A 17,721-nucleotide genomic window follows, 5' to 3' on the forward strand; every position below is an offset into this window, starting at 1 on the left:
AACACAGCATTGTTCTTAATAGCAAAAAGCTAGGAACAACATCAGTATTGAAAAATAAGACTTATCATAGATGACTATCAACATTATAAAAGAACATGTAGCCATACCGTAAATAGTATGATCAATATATTGAAGAATATTTTTGTAAAACATATATTTGTAAAATAGGCAGGATGTACATACTTCTAAAAATTATCAATGTACTTTTGCCTGCGTGGCAGAATTATGATAACTTGTTTTCTTTCCTGTGCTTTTCTATGTTTTCTAAATTGTCTACAATACTCATGTATTATAATTAACAGGGAAGAGTAATAAAAGCTTTATCTGTGGATGAGAGGAATTCTAGTACCTAACATTTGTATTAGGTACTTTCCAGACCTAATGCCTCTAAATTCACGTGCACTGCCTCTAAATTCTGTATTTGTAGTTGCCAACTTGCAACACTCAGCATACATGTTTTTCATTTTCACCAGTTTCTACCACTATTTCAATGAACTCAACCCTGCAGCCCATACTAAAACTACATTCTGATCTTGAGTGGAGAAGTGAAAGCACCACTCTGCTTGTGTAAAACAGAGGGGAAAAGACCATCATGGCAGGAAGGAGGGCAAACTAGGGTGTTTATCTTGCAAGCCTCAAATCTCTAATTTTATCCACTACAGGAAGCAGTGGCTACTTTTGTTTCATCAACTTTTCTTTATCTCCATGATAAGTGTGTTTTATTATCTGTATATGCACAATGATGTACTGCTCCAGTAAGCCAGGATATCAGGGCAGGAAACCGGGGAGTATGTTTTAAGGTTTAGATCCTGTCCAACTATATCTCATCAGCAAGAACTGGGAAGTGAAGCTCAGTATAAACATGCCATTTGTGATATACACACTTACACTTCCCCTGCAACTGCTCCGCTCTGAGCAGCCAGCATGCAGCATTTGAGAAAATGTTCTGTAGCCCGATGCTGTCTGCTTCAGAGAGAGCCCTAACCACATTTGGGGGAGAAATGTCTTGTACCTGTTATCTTTATGATCTCCTTAAACACCCTCCGTCACAGGAACCCTGCAAACTTCCCCAGATTCATTATAGGGAATTAAATGCTTTCAACTCTATACATTGGTGGTTCACAACTTCTGTATAGGACAGGTTTAAGGTGCAATAATCTGGAAGAAAGAGGGGACTGGGAGCAGTGGCTTTCAAATGATTTTTACCTCAATTTGCAGTAACAGTTATTTTATTTCACATTGTGACCCATTGTAAACATAGGTGTAACATGCACATATACACACAAATGTGCAATATTACTGAAGTAAAACCTTTCTAAATACACATGCTAAGTGTGACACACCTTTACCTATTCAGTAGTGTCATGTTCTAGTCTATTCCATTCTATTAAAAATTCTTCCCAAATCTCACTGAAATTATTCTGATCATGATGGTATCATGATGATAGCAACGTGCAGGTGGAAAAGTACTGGACAAGAGGTCTTTGGGGCCTGGATTTATGACCATTTGGAGTGCAGGAGTGAGCTACGCTCATACCCAGACAGGTGTCTTGACATCACAGGTACATGGTATCTTTTTGCTCTAATTGAATTGTTGGAGATGAAGCAAATTCAAGAAATTTTTGAGAAGCTGTAGGAGTGTTCAGAGTCACAAATTTCCAAAATTGCATTTATGGAAATCACATTTATGGACATAACTCAAATTTTTTAATCTTTCTCACAACCCCCTTGTTTTTTATTTTAAATTTTACTCTAGATACAAGGGGTACATGTGCAGATTTGTTACATGGGAATATTGTGTGATGCTGGGGTTTGGAGTATGGATCCCATCACCCAGGTAGTGAACATAGTACCCAACAGGGTTTTTTAACCCACCCCCACCAACCCCAGGAGTCCCCAGTGTCTATTGTTCCCATGTTTATGTCCGTGTTTGCTCAGTGTTTAGCTCCCACTTATAAGTGAGAGCATGCAGTGTTTGATTTTCTGTTCCTGCATTAATTTGTTTGGATCATGGCCTCCAGCTCCATTAATGTTGCTGCAAAGGACATGATTCCATTCTTTTATAAAGCTGCATAGTATTCCATGGTGTTTATGTACCACATATTATTTATCCAACCCACCATTCATGGGCATCTGACAACCTCTCTTGGAACCCTAGCAGAGGAGGGGAAAGTGGAAGCACAGTTACCATAGGAAGAGCTGTTGAAGAGCTCAATGTTGAAGAAGGCGTAGTCTCCACTGGTCATGCCGTGCCTGTGCGCCGCCAGCATGATGCTCCGGATGGTGTCACTGCTCGCACACATGATCACCACTGGGGGAGGAACAAACAACACACATGAGGCATCCCTTTGCAGAGCACTTCGAGCATGCTGACACCAGTAAGGGACATCTGACAAGGAACGGGATACTTGCATGGTCCTGAAGTATCTCCCCTCACAATCACTTGTTAACTACAAATGGACCATGGTGGAACCTAGCAGACACCTCCATAACCAAGAGATGGAAGCCAACATCACCAAACATGGGAACACAGATCCATGAGACACCTGGAATAACACTCTAAGGACCAAAAATGTCCAGATAGGCAGCCTACGTCTAATCAGAAGGAGGCAGCCACAAACCCAACTTGGGGAATGGTCTGTAGAAAATCAGCCTATGCTCTTTAAAATGGTCAATTTCATGAACAACAAAGACAGGCTGAAGAGACATTCTAAACTGAACGAGGCTTAAAGAAATAGGCAACTGACTGCAATGTGTGATGCTGGATTAGATTCTGGACCTTAAAATAAATACATACATATATACATAAATGTTTTGCTATAAAGGGCATTATGAAGATGACTGGTGAAATTTGAATAAGTTCCATACACTAGATAATAGAATTCTGTTTGTGTTAAAGTTCTTACTTTTCATAATTGTGCTGTGGTTATGTAATTAAACATTCTTGTTCTTAGGAAATACGCACTTGAATGTTTAGGGGTAAATAAGCGTGATTCTGTACTTTCAAATTGTTCGTAACAAGTATTATCTGTGTGTGTATGTATATGTACACATATATTGATAGATGATAGATAGATAGATAGATAGATAGATGATAGATAGATAGATAGATAGATGATAGATAGATAGATAGATAGATAGATAGATAGATAGATAGATCGATCGATCATAGGTAGATAGGTAGAAAAGAGGAGAGGAAAGGAAGGGAGGGGAGGGGAGAGGAGAGGAGGCCAGAGGAGGGGAGAAGAGGGGAGAAGAGGGGAGAAGAGGGGAGAGGGAAAGGGAGATACTTGAAATCATAATTCAAATGTGGCAAAATATTAACAATTGATGAAACTCTAAATGAAGCTTTTACAGACCAGTTCTTTATACTTTCTTACATCTTTTCCAAAAGTGCAAGATTATTTCAAAATAAAGTTCTTTTAAAAAAAAACTGCATCAAATAAATCACCAGATTTGCCCAATATAAGATAGTGAAAATTGTCAACTGCTTTTTATACTTAATAGCATGGTAAATGCATTGTCCTGAAAAAGCAAAGTTAATGATTTTAGAGAGAACATTCACTTGGCAAATCAGAGGATTCAGAGGGTGCTACAAGCTTTCTGCTGTTTGAATTTTAAAACATTACTTTCAGGTTGTCTTAACATACGTAAGAAATCGTTTGTAAGATTCCAGGTATCTCTCCCATGTTCTCTCAGTTTATATCCTCACTGTTGGATTCAAGAGGCTTCACACAACTCGAAACCCTCTCAAATTGGATATTGTTGCCTACCACATAAGGGCTACACAGGCTAGAGTGAAATAGGGCTTGACCATGACCCAGTCTATTTGATCCCTGTTGATAGACCCAGGTCTCCATGACCAGGACCACTGTGTTTTGCCGCACACATACTGTGCAGAGAGACCTGGAGAGACCTGGGTGCTATAAACCGCATTATCACGATGCATGCCAGCCCTCCAAGATGTGTATGTTCTTTGTAAAAGCATGGGTGCTGAAAGACATAAAACAAACTTCAGGCTATGCCAAAGCGGCCTTGGCAACCTGCATGGAGGTTAGGCTCTTGTTGATATTTAGTTTACTGCGCACGTTAATTCAGTGTTAGATCATGACTCTGACATTTCATACCCCAAAAGGGCTCGGTGTACAGCATAAAAGATCTAGAGAAAAAGTTTCTAAAACAATACAAAATTCTTAAAGATCTACAACTATGGGAGTAGGTGTGGTTTCTGCCTGAAAGTATAGGTATACATTTGGGATAAATAATCAATTCCAAGATGCCTCAGTAAGAAAGTTTTCAAAGAAACTCCTAATTATTTGTTATGACTTAGACCCTTGTTTTACCTCTGATTTGATTCTAGCCTCTTAAATGAACAAAGAGCCAAAGTGTCCCATAAAACATTCAACAAGGGACTGAGGCTGGACAAGTTTGAAGAATGTGGATTCCAAGACTGGATGTCTCCAGGAGGTTCCAGGAAGTTCTGGCTGACTGGCCACCAAGCATCCCTCATCATTTTTCGATCAAGTGATCATAGTCCAGGGTCTGGCTCTCAGTCCCGAGATGCAGAACCTGATTCTGTCAACATATAGAGAGTAGAGTCATTGCTTAGGGGCAAGTTTCCAATAACCTAACTCAGATATGTATAGGTGATCTGAAATGCATACTGTTTAAATTCAATGAGGTCCAGGATGGTTATGAATATATTTGTGTCAACGTGCCCTGTATCCAAGCATGCTAACTGAAGAGACAAATTATAAGCAGTAGGATGCAAGTAAGGATGAAATCAGAATCAGGGAGGCCAGTAGAGGATTCAGATGTCAAAGGCACCAGGACTTGATGACCCTAGGCAACCATCTAAGAGATATATCTGGTCCAGGACCAAACAGGCAGGGTCCAAGGAGCAGAGGACAAGCTTTCCTAAACTTTGCCTGAAGTTTCCCTAAACATTGGCCTCTGTGGCACTTTTTTTTCTATTTTTACATTCCTGGCCCATCTCCTTCTCTCTCTTCCTGCTATGGTTTGGTTGTGTCCCCCAGATTTCATGTGTTGGAAACTTAATTCTCAAAATTATTTGTTGGTGGTATTTGGAGATGGGGCCTTTGGTTGATACTTATTATTAGATAAGGTCATCAGATTGGGTCCCCTAAGATGGCACTGGCAGTTTAGAAGAAGAGGAAGAGAGACCTGAGCTGGCACACATTTGCTCTCTCACTGTGTGATGCCCTCCATAGTGTTATGACACAGCAAGAAGATCCTCACAAGATGCCGGCACCATGCTCTTGAACTTCCTAGCCTCTAGAACCATAAGCTAAATAAACTTCTTTTCTTTACAAATTACCCAGTCTGTGGTATTTTGTCATAGCAACAGAAAACAAACTAAGACACCCCCCACCACCACCAAGTCCTTCTGATGGACACATTATTTGTTTTGTTTTCTGTTGTTGTTATTTTGTTTGCTAGTTCATTTGTTCGGAGACAGATTCTCAGTCACCCAGACAAGAGTGCATTGGCTCAGTCTTAGCTCACTGCAACCTCCATCTCCTGGGCTCAAGTGATCCTCCCACCTCAGTACCTCCCAAGTAACTGAGACTACAAGTGCATGTTACCACACCCGGCTAATTTTTATACTTTTTGTATAGATAGAGTTTTGTCATGTTGGCCAGGCTAAGTGATCAGCCCACCTTGGGCCTCCCAAAGTGCTGAGATTATAGGCATGAGCCACCACGCCCAGCCTACATTCTTTCTGTAAAAGTTAGTAGCCACTTAGACTGAGCAAGAGAGACATAGAGTGGCACTGTGTCTATCTAAGCAGATTTTGATTATTTTAGATCTTATCCATTTTGTGTTGGCCATGTGATTTAAGACTCAAAAGGAAGACCTAATTTCCAAGTTCATAAGCAGAGCATTGTCTTTCTTGAATAAACCAAACCCATAATGCACATTATCATCCAGTTTCAGTTCAAACTGGAGCAAGCACCTAATGACAGTTGCAAAGTAGTCAAAGTGCATGATCCTAGATTTTTATGATGCTCCCCAATCTCTTAGGGTTGTCTCACTAATGCCTAATTAAACAGCAAGTATTTTTAGTAACTTGCCTTTATACAATCAAAAGGTTTAGAATAGTTTTAATTAAAATAGGTTTCTTTTTCTGCTTATGTTTCATCCATTTATATAATAACTAATTAAATTACATATTTATCATAATAAACACAACCAGCAACAACAGATTTGAGGACAACTCTTAGAAAGTATATGAAGTATGAGAAGTGTGCAGCATATTCAGGAGAACTATACTAGCTGCCAGCACCTACCAACAGGTGATAAGATTTATAGAGAAAAGAGGACATCAGCTAATCCTGCGACCTGCGTAAGTAGAGGTTAATTAAGGCAGTTTTTGTTGTATCTCAGTATAGTTAATATATAAATATTAATTTTGGGTCACATTGTTAAAATTCTAAAAGAGGGAATGATGGTGTAACTGTAACTTTATGTATAGACTTTTTTCATTCTACTCTATTTTCTCCTCCTTGCCAAAGGACTTTCAATGTTCTATGCCACCCTCCATCATCCAGTTCTCATAATGACTTCTGTAAATGGCTTCTCACTATTGCATCATGTTCTTGCAATCATTCTAAGAACAGCAGAGAGAAATGCAAAGAGGTAGCTATAGAAGTCAATTCAGAGAATCACAAACATTCCAGGTAGTATCCCTGAATTGGGGAGATACTTATTTCCGAAATCTCGAGTTTTCATTGGGAGAAACCTCTAATGTGCTAACATTTCTCATCTCTCAATGTGCTTTCATTTACCCTGCCCTCACCCCCCAACAAGAGGAAAAGAAGTGAAATGTCTGATTGTTGAGCCTAAAATTGAGTATGCTGGCTCAGTCTTTTCTTCCCTCTTCTTTGGGTTGTGGCTGTTTGCAGAAAGCACACATCATGGGCTTCTTTTGCCACATGGTCATGAGTTAGCAGGGGAGATTTGCAGCTAAACAGCATTATATGTGATTTAATAGATATTCCTGCCTAATTCTGGGAGGAAGTAATAGCAAGCAAGCCCTTTTGGAAACAGATCTAAATCCATGTTCAACTGCTTTTATCAATAATGAGGATATATTCATATTCTCCATCTGGCTACTGTACCCATCTTCCAGTTAATTATAAATTTAGAAGGAAAAGAGGGATATCACTGCATGGAAGCAAAGCAGAGTATGCTGTGTCCTGTACACTGAAAATGTGATACCAAAAATGAAAAACTCAACAGTAACTTTAAAAGTGGCCAAGGAAATATCCAAACAAGATGAATTACAAAAAAAAAAAAAAAAAAATAGGTGGTAAATAGAAGGTAAGAAAAGTAGAAGATCAATCCAAGAGGTCTAGCATCCAAATAAGAAAAAAACCTAGAAAGAGGAAATAGAGAAAATGAAAAGGTTACAATTATCACAGAAATAACTTAAGAAGTATTCCCAGAATTAAAAGATATGAGTTTCTGGATAAAAGAGGCCTATTGAGTACACACGGAAGAGGAGAAGATTCTAAAAATTTCCAGGAAAGCAAAGTAACGAACTATAAGTTCAGAATCCAAACTGATTCCAGCTTTCTAACAGCAATGTTAGAATTTAGAAGGCAGTAAAACAATACTGTCACATTTCGAGGGAAAATTATTTCCAACCTAGAATACTGTAACTATGTATAAAGGTATGATGAAAATTTTTCAATCACAAAACCTCTCAAAATTTAGGCCTTATTCATCCTTTCTCAGAAAGCTCTTGGAGGATGTGCTCCACCAAAAAAAAAACATAATCAAAAACGAGAAACACACAGGGATCTAGCTCAACAGAGAGGTGATGGAAGTCCTAGGAGGATGTTGAAGAACCCAGAGTGGCAATTGTGCAAAATACCTAGAAAATAACCGGGATGCAATGCAGGTTCAACATACGCAAATCAATAAATGTAATTGATCACATAAACAAAACCAACAACAAAAACCGCACGATTATCTCAATAGATGCAGAAAAGGCCTTCGATAAAATTCAACAGCCCTTCATGCTAAAAACTATCAATAAACTAGGTATTGATGGAATGTATCTCAAAATAATAAGAGCTATTTATGACAAACCCACAGCCAATATCATACTGAATGGGCAAAAACTGGAAGCAGTTTTTTCCTTTGAAAACTGGCACAAGACAAGGATGCCCTCTCTCACCACTCCTATTCAACATAGTGTTGGAAGTTCTGGCCAGGGCAATAAGGCAGGAGAAAGAAATAAAGGGTATTCAATTAGGAAATGAGGAAGTCTAATTGTCCCTGTTTGCAGATGACATGATTGTATATTTAGAAAACCCCATCATCTCAGCCCAAAATCTCCTTAAGCTGATAAGCAACTTTAGCAAAGTCTCAGGATACAAAATGAATGTGCAAAAATCACAAGCATTCCTATACAACATTAACAGACAAACAGAGAGCCAAATCATAAGTGAACTCCCATTCACAATTGCTACAAAGAGAATAAAATACCTAGGAATCCAACTTACAAGGGATGTGAAGGACCTCTTCAACAACTACAAACCACTGCTCAATGAAAATAAAATAAAATAAAATAGGACACAAACAAATGAAAGAATATTCCATGCTCATAGATAGAAAGAATCAATATCATGAAAATGGCCATATTGCCCAAAGTAATTTATAGATTCAATGCCATCCCCATCAAGCTACCAATGACTTTCTTCACAGAATTGGAAAAAACTACTTTAAAGTTTATATGGAACCAAAAAAGCGCCGGCATTGCCAAGACAATCCTAAGCAAAAAGAACAAAGCTGGAGGCATCACGCTACCTGACTTCAAACTATAGTACAAGGCTACAATAACCAAAACAGCATGGCACCGGTACCAAAACAAATATATAGACCAATGGAACAGAACAGAGGCCTCAGAAACAATGCCACATGTCTACAACCATCTGACAAAATGAGAAATGGGGAAAGAATTCCCTATTTAATAAATGGTGCTGGGAAAATTGGCTAGCCATAAGTAGAAAGCTGAAACTGGATCCCTTTCTTACCCCTTATACAAAAATTAATTCAAGATGGATTAAAGACTTAAATGTTAGACCTAAAACCATAAAAACCCTAGAAGAAAACTTAGGCAATATCTTTCAGGACATACGCATGGGCAAGGACTTCATGACTAAAACACCAAAGGCAATGGTAACAAAAGCCAAAATAGATAAATGAGATCTAATTAAACTAAAGAGCTTCTGCACAGCAAAAGAAACTACCATCAGAGTGAACAGGCAACCTACAGAATGGAAGAAAATTTTTGCAATCTACCCATCTGACAAAGGGTTAATATCCAGAATCTAAAAAGAACTCAAACAAATTTGCAAGAAAAAAACAAACAATCCCATCAGAAAGTAGGCAAAGGATACGAACAGACACTTCTCAAAAGAAGACATCTATGCAGCCAACAGACACATGAAAAAATGCTCATCATCACTGGTCATCAGAGAAATGCAAATCAAAACCACAATGAGATACCATCTCATGCCAGTTAGAATGGCAATCATTAAAAAGTCAGGAAACAACAGATGCTGGAGAGGATGTAGAGAAATAGGAACACTTTTACACTGTTGGTGGGAGTGTAAATTAGTTCAACCATTGTGGAAGACAGTGTGGCAATTCCTCAAGGATCTAGAACTAGAATTCTCATTTGACCTAGCAATCCCATTATTGGGTATATACCCAAAGGATTATAAATCATGCTACCATAAAGACACATGCACACGTATATTTATTGCGGCACTATTCACAATAACAAAGACTTGGAACCAACTCAAATGTCCATCAATGATAGACTGGATTAAGAAAATGTGGCACACATACATCATGGAATTCTATGCAGCCACAAAAAGGCTGAGTTCATGTCCTTTGCAGGGAAATGGATGAAGCTGGAAACCATCATTCTCAGCAAACTATCACAAGGACAGAAAACCAAGCATCACATGTTCTCACTCATAGGTGGGAATTGAACAATGAGATCACTTGGACACAGGGCGGGAAACATCACGCACCGGGGCCTGTCGGGGGTGGGGGGTGGGGGGTTGGGGGAGGGATAGCATTATAAGAAACACCCAATGTAAATGATGACTTGATGGGTGCAGCAAACCAACATGGCACATGTATACCTATGTATCAAACCTGCACGTTGTGCACATGTACCCTAGAACTTAAAGTATAATAATAATAAAACTCAGGAGATTTAAAATAAATAATTAGATTATTTAATTATAAATCCATAGGAAATTAAGCAAATAAACAAAAACAGACTGTTTTAACTCCATGGAAAATAGGTAGGGGAAAAAAAGGAAATGTCAACATAGGATCCTGTGTGACTTAACCTTAAATATCATTTAGAAAATAATGATAATATTTATACTGAATACTGGGCTAACTAAAAAATATTGTGTAAGAGATGGGGTCCAGCTATGTTGCCCAGGCTGGAATGCAGTGGTTATTCAAATAGGGCAATCCATAGCCTCAAACTCTTGGACTTAAGCAATCCTCCTGCCTCAGCCTACTGAGAAAAATTTTGGCACAACCATATTGGAAAGATGACTGGAAGGAAAGCTTGCATGTGTGGTTAACAGGCAGTAGAATTATCAAGAAGAGAATTTTCTTCCACTGGGATTCCAAGAGATAAGACCTAAAACTGAAAAAAAAAAAAAAAGTAGCATGTTATTAAGAGATATGAAGGCCAATACCTACAGGAACAGCTAACAAAAATTGAGAGTGAAAAATGGAGAGTAGGAGACAGGAATGTTTTTCTCCTCATAAACCTTGTGTAGTTTCCTCACTTTCTGTAGCTGTAGAACTAAATTTTGGTAAAAAGTAAATCTAACTTTTTTCAAAAAAGATTTCTCTCTGGCTGTTTCTACACTCCATAGCAATGGATATTGTTTACAAAATGGAGATTGCGTCTTTATTTCTGTTGTTCATAAAGCTCCATCTACTCCAAAGGCCTTTAGGATTTCCACACTGCAGCCTACAAAGCTCCTTTTTTCCCCTGCTGTGTTAGTTATTTTACACTTATCATGGGTTCTTTCCTTAAAAATGCTGCTGATTGACCACTCGGTCATTTACCCCAGACTAATTCTAAAAATAAATGACTCTTGTATTGATTAAATATTGTTATCTCTGTCTCTACCGACTGTATAATGTTATACAGTCATTATGCAGGCCCAGATTAATGACATACTAATAACTAAAAGGATAAAACTACACTTCTTCACATAAAAACATTTGCGTTAGCATACTGCTAGTTCTGCATCATATAAAGTGCATCCACAAAACAACTACTGGCTTTTATTGCTTGAAAGAATTATTTCTAAGCCTGTCTTTTTAAAACCAAATTTATTGTTAAGTGTGTGGAATATTGAGGGCAGTAGCTGGCTGTGTAAGTGAATCTATTTTAAACAAAGATAATTGTTTTTAAAAATAATATATGCTCAGGTCTGTTTATTTTAGTGGCATTAGCGAAAGACATGACAGGAAAAAAAAAGACTTTACATTATTGACTTAGATGGTAAATCCTTAAAATGAAGGAATAATTGATGCCCCTTAGTTTTTCTTTCTATAGTATGCCATGTGAAATTTTAGTCGCATTATTATTTGAGACGCTGGCACGGTCAGTTTTTTACTTGTTCAAACATTTGTGATTTGGTTTTAAAGAGAAACTTAAGTCCAAAAAGAAAGTAATACCAATGTTCTCACCAAAAGAGGGAGGAACTCTCTCTACTTTAATTCATAATGCTTAATAGGGAATTTTCAAAAGCAAAAATACTGTCAGTTGCATTTTCACACTTGGGTGAGAATATCAGTTTCAAGAGGCCTGATTCTCACCCCACACATTGTTTCACAGAGAAGAAAACTCACATAAGGAGGCCAGCGAAATCTAGAGGCATCTGCATCTCAGCCCAGGGTTCTTTCCCATGGCCTCACCCTTGAGGTAAAGATGATTATCATCATATATAAAATAATAACTACAATGAAACCGCACATTTATTGAGCACTTCTTATTCTTCTGGCACTGCTCCCAGGCATTCCTGGGTTAGCCCCTCTAACCCTGCCGGTTCCCCAAAGACGTGGGTGCTCTGACTACCCCCACTTTACCTAAGGAGCTCGAGGTACAGAGGTTTCATAGCAGTCCAAGATCCCCCAGCCGGTGACTGAGCCAGAAACTTAACGGCAATCATGTACTGAAGCCCTATTTAATACATTAACTGCTTACGGTAAAGTAACTGTGTTACTTCAATGTGTTTGTAAAAGGTCCCCTAAGAGAGTTTTGTTATCAAGCAACTTTTTCTCTTGAGTGTAAGGAATTTCGGGGTGGAAGGGCGATTAGAGGTGATTGGAGGACGATTAGAGGAGAAACTGCTCTGTTTCATATTTCTAAATATCTGCCAGATCACTGTTGGAAATACTTTTTAGAGTAAGAATTGTAAAATCCTAACCTTATCACTTGTAAAATATACAGGTCAGTTAAGCAAACTTTCACCCCTCAATGCAAACTTGGAAAAAAAAAAAAAAAAGCAAACAGAACGTCTATGAGGCTTTTGGAATTAAAAAATAATTCCTAGCAGCTGACTGCAGCCCTAGTCCTCAGAAGCCCGGGGCGCACCAGTCCCCAGGCCTACCAGGGCACTGCTGTCCGCCCAGCCCCAGGCCTCAGCCGCCACTGTGAGGCTGAGAGGCCCCGGGGCCGCGATCTGCCCTCTTCTGGTCTCACACATGCCCTTGGTTTTGTATCCCAGGCCACATGCGCCGGGGCAGCCGCTGACATTGGGATCTACAGGATAGTCGCATTACGGACGAGTCAGCAAACCGCGGATCTCGCCCGTAGGGGGACACACCCCCAGCCCCAGCCCGCCTTGGGAAATCTCTGACTTCTAGCGCCTAGCCCTCGAAAGCCTAGAACTGGAGAAGCAGGTTCCGGGAGCCATAGCAGCCCGGGGCGCAGACACCCGCCTGGAGGCTGCAGTAACCCGGCGACTGGGACTTGGGAGTGTAGATGTGGGTTCCTTGCCGAGGCGTGGCAGGCGTGGCAAGTCCGCAGCCGTTGGACACACGTGCCCTTTTTCATAATCGGCAAAGCCTGCGCCCCGCCTGCTTGACTGGTAGGGATTCGGCACAGACAGCCTGGAGTTCGAGAGCTCAAAATGTGGCCATGCATTCCCACTGTCAAACACCTCTCGCCTCTTTGCTCTAAAGGGTGAGTCCGAGGTGGCCAAGATGACAAGGCGGTGACTGCAGCGCCATTATCGATGGCTTCTCTGTCCACTCTCACCTGTTCTCCCTCGGCTTCAGGTTGCGCTGTCCCCTACGACCAGCGCCCAGGTGCCTGGCCATGCCAAGTTGTGGACTAGCCCGGCGCCTGGCTCAACTTCGCTCCCTTTCGGTCTCATCCGCGTGGCACTGGGGTCTCGGGGAGCTTTGCTGGGATTGCACCACTCACATCCCAGGCGCGTGAGCGCCGAGGGGGAGCAGAGACGGGATTCCCTCATCGCAGTGCTCCTAATCCCCGACTGGAGGGAGGAGGGATCGGCGCTATGCTGGCATCTCAGCCCGCCTTCCCTCAGATTCTACCGTACAGTAAAATGGGCCACACTGGCGATCACACGTCCGCGTCCACCCGCTCCCCGCAGCCATAGCCACCATCCTCAGCCTCGAGCTCTTTGTCCAGTTTGGGTTTTATTCCAACACCCAAAGACCCATGGAGAAAACTTGGGGGACAGGTGGAAAGAAGGTTCAGCGCCCGTTTCTTCAAAAGGCACTCCCGCAAAGCTTAGCTCTGGGCGCATTAGAGACTGCGTTGCAGAACACGCCGGGAGAAGTGAGTGTCGCCAGAATTCAGACACACAGGGCCATTTTTGGTGGAAACCACAGAAGCTCGTTTATAAGGGGCTGGAAGGGAAATGAAAGGAATGAGAAGAGTGATTCAACAAGCCTTTAAAAGAAAACTGGGGTCTGTGGAAACAACAGTCAGAGAAACCCCAAGAGCGGGCGAGCCAAGTGGCGACGCCTGGCTGCGAGGCGTCCGCGGACGCTTCCGCACTAAGTGGGGGCGCACGCTGGCAAAGGACTGGGGAACAGGTTCTTTCCGCCTCGGATGCTTCAGACCCTGGATGGAGCCAGGCACTGGGAGTGCGCCCCCTAATCACCAGCCGGGCGCTGGCAAAGTGGAAACTGGGAAGAAAAAACATCCAAGTGTTTGACAGCACCTGTTGGACCTGGGCACACAGGAGTTGCGGGTTCAGACGCCCTCCCCTCCAACCCCTTCACCTCCCTGGGACCCTCTACGTACACCCCTCGACCGCGATGGGCGGTCGTCAAAAGTTGTCGCAGCCACACAGCGCATACCTGAAGGAGTGCCCGAGCGCACCCGACGTCAGCGCCGCAGGGAGGGAGTGGGGTCTGCAGAGTGGACGGGTGTGCAGGGAGAGCCGCGGAAAGCGGTTGGGTTAGGGCCCGGGGCCCGGGACGCGCCCCTGCTCACCTCTCTCACTGGCCTGGATATTGCGCACGATGTCTTCCAGATCCAAGTCTTTGGTCTCGTCGAAACTGTAGATGGACGTGTGCAAACCCTCCTCCTGGAAGACCTCGTGGACCCCTTCGAGGGTGAAGTAGCAGTTCCGCTCCAGTTTGTCGTCGCTGTAGACCAGTGCAGCGCGGCTCCAGTGGTGGTGGCGGAACAGAGCGAGCATCATCTCGCCCATCTTGGCGTAGGCGGGCGCCACGCGCGTGAGGTGCGAGTACTCAGAGTCCTTGTGCTGGAAGCCGGCGGCCAGCGCCCCAGCCGACAGCATGGGCAGGTCCCAGTGCGATGCAAGCCGGGCCACTGGCGCTGCTGCATACTCGCACACTGGCCCCAGGATAAGGTCCGGCTTGGCGCCCCGCGCCGCGGCCACGCGGTCCACCAAGCTGAAGAGCGCACGGTTCCCACAGTCCGAGTCTTCGTAAGCCACCTGGAAGCGAGTGCCCGGCGGCAGAAGCCGCCTCCCCGTCCCGTTGCCCTCCACGCTGCGCAGAGCATACTCGATGGCCGGCCGCACCCGGGTGAGTGAAAATAAGTACGAGTCATCCTGGGGCAGTAACACCAGCACCTCGATCTTCTGCGGCGGCAGCGCCTCTCTCTCCTGGCGTCTACCGCCTATGCCCGCGCCACCGCCGCCGCCACCAACGCCACAGCCGGCCAGCAACGCCCAGCCGAGTAGTACGCACGGGGAGAAAGTGAGCACCAGCAGAGACGGCATCGTGCCGCAAGAAAGCGCTTGCCCTCGCCGCTGCCGACTCGCCCTCTGCCCCCCACCCACCCTTCCTCTTTCCTCCCCACTCTTCTCTCCAAGGTCCCTGCGCCCCCTTGGGCGCTTTAACAAAACAAAGTACCCCCTTCACTAATGCGCCAAAAGATAGAGAGGAAGCGTCCTTCTCTGCAATGTCACTAGTTTTTCTTAAAAAAAAAAAAGAAAGAAAAATAAAGAAAAAGTTCACCGGGTGTAAACCTGTGCGTCTGTAATATACATATATATACACTTGTATATATTCGCCCTCCGTTTATACATATACTATTTTGCTTAGAGGTGGCTTCTTATTTGGGCGTTGCTAAAGTTGCTTTTGAAAGCGTTTTTGTAGAAGAAAAAAAAAGTTAGACTTGTCCAAGTGTTTGTAATTGACGGTGCATCTCCCTCGCATTTGATCTCATTGATTCGCGCCGGTTCCTGGATCCATAGCCGGCGTTTAAATAGCGTGGCAGCGGCTGAGCGTGTTACCACACATGGCGCGCCGAGGCCGGGCTTGTATTTCCAGCGGGTGGGGTGGGTGGGGGTGGGGAGACGTGGGGGCTGGGCTGGGGGAGTCTCTCATTAACATTCTTACATCAGGGCTCCTCCCTGCACCCCTTCACTACCCATCGCGCCCCTGTCCCTAACCACCACTCCCCGCCGGCCCTCTGCCTTTTCCTCAAAGCTGAAATCGCCCACGTCTGCACCGGCAAGAGCCCCCACCACGCCGCGTGCCTCTGCGATCCCCGCCTTTCCCTTGCCACGCTCTCCAGCTCCTGGCTTTAAAAAAGGAAACGTGCTTTAAAGTAGAGAAATGCGCGCGCGCACGCACACATACACACACAGACACACACACATACACACACACACACATACACATACATACACACACACACACACACCTTGCAAAAAAAAACAGGACTGGGGGAAAGGGATGGTTCTAGAAATTGTGGTTTCGGTGCAAAAATCCTTAGGTGCCGCTTGCTCTCACCTTTCTCGTTCTGGCCACATTCCCTCCTGACGCACCGACGAGGGCGAGCACCTGCCTGACCTTCCTGGTCCCTCGGCGCAAGGTCAGGGAACAAGGACCAAGGTCCCAGTGCAGATGGCTCCATCGTGGACCTGGTGTGCCCGGCTGGCCCGGGAGTCACCTACACCCCGCCTTCCTCAGCCCCGCGCCAGCCCCCTCCCGCTGGGCCACGCAGGTTTGCGCTGGAATCGCAGCGGTGCCGGGGTCACAGTGTCGCAGCTCACGGACCCTCTGTCAGCGCACTGACAACAGGAAAGTGAAACTTGTTGCTCCCAAAGGCGAGGGAACGGTTCAACTTCTGGAGGTGTCACAAAGCTTGGAAAGCATCCCCAAAGCGTTCTCGGGGCTTTGTTTGCTAAACCAGGTACCTAAATAAAGGGACTGTCGTTCCCAAAACGTTCCCGGTAGGTCCCCTGGGTACGACACACGCTCCCCTCCAACCTGAGCGCTGAAAGATCCAACCGCTCCTCCTCTGGAGCGCTCGAGGCACTGTGCTGGGGTTCCGCGACTCCAAGAAAGGTCCTGCCTCGGGGACCCAGTCCTACCCCTGGCCACAGCCACAGCAGCGGTGGAGACAGGAGGGAAGCGGCTCTGGAGAAGTCCGTGACCAGAGGAGCATCGCGGTTCGCCGCGCGGCGGGTCAAAATGGAGCTGGACCTTCTGTGCCTACTGCAGCCAAGTCATTTGCAATGTGAACGAGCTACACTGGGCGGGAGAATTCTGACAATTAAGTCCCGCACATTTAAATACATTGAAAATGTGTTAAAATGGTCTTTCATTTGACTAGGCGTCCGTGTCCACAAATTTCTTTTAGTCTCAGACCGACGCCCTCTTTCGGCAGAAACTTGCACCCGACTCAATCCCGGTGCCGCAGTCCCAGACGCTGCGTTTTTTACTCCCAGGCCTTAACGCGCTCTGGTTCTCACTTGCGACGGTGAAAAGGCAAACTGGGGTTTCTGGGGATATGGCAACTTCTGGCGTCAGCGTTCGCCTCCCTTAACAGCACTCTCCTCATCGCTCTTTCTGGAACCGTCAATGTGATTATGGGTAATGTTTCCGCTTCTGGATCATTTATATTTCAGATTATGCACTGTGATCCCGAAATCTTCACTGTTAAGTAGGAGCTTCTAATTTCTGCGAGAATTTCCATTTATTTAATTAGAGCCACTAACCAGGAGCAAAAGAGACATCTACATAAAATTTAATTCCACAAACAGGGTAATCCACACACACTGGAAATTGAGATTTAGTGCTCCACAGCAATTAAATCTTTCCTGAATTTGCAGAAGGTCAGGCGTTTATGGCAGCACAGATTTAAAAAAAAAAAAAAAAAAGAACAACAACAAAACAAGG

The 17,721-nt window shown here is 43.8% G+C and overlaps 1 protein-coding gene across 5 annotated transcripts in view; it reads right to left on the reverse strand.

Moving 5' to 3' along the window:
* NPR3 (natriuretic peptide receptor 3) overlaps positions 1-16,733 on the reverse strand; it is an 87,629-nt gene extending 70,896 nt beyond the window's left edge. For 2 of the 5 annotated variants that reach the window (XM_055245612.2, XM_055245611.2), the window contains exons 1-2: positions 16,330-16,733; positions 2,189-2,311 (exon numbers count right to left, since the gene is read on the reverse strand). In XM_055245612.2, coding sequence (XP_055101587.1) covers positions 2,189-2,311; positions 16,330-16,453 — 247 coding nt within the window. In that variant the 5' untranslated portion in view covers positions 16,454-16,733. Of the gene's footprint in view, positions 1-2,188; positions 2,312-14,554; positions 15,777-16,329 lie in introns of those variants that run through there. The other 3 variants (XM_055245609.2, XM_055245608.2, XM_055245613.2) reach the window with 2 other exon arrangements.
* Between the last annotated feature and the right edge of the window lie 988 nt (positions 16,734-17,721).

Source organism: Symphalangus syndactylus, chromosome 16 (assembly GCF_028878055.3).
Source record: "Symphalangus syndactylus isolate Jambi chromosome 16, NHGRI_mSymSyn1-v2.1_pri, whole genome shotgun sequence".
NCBI lineage: Eukaryota > Metazoa > Chordata > Mammalia > Primates > Hylobatidae > Symphalangus > Symphalangus syndactylus.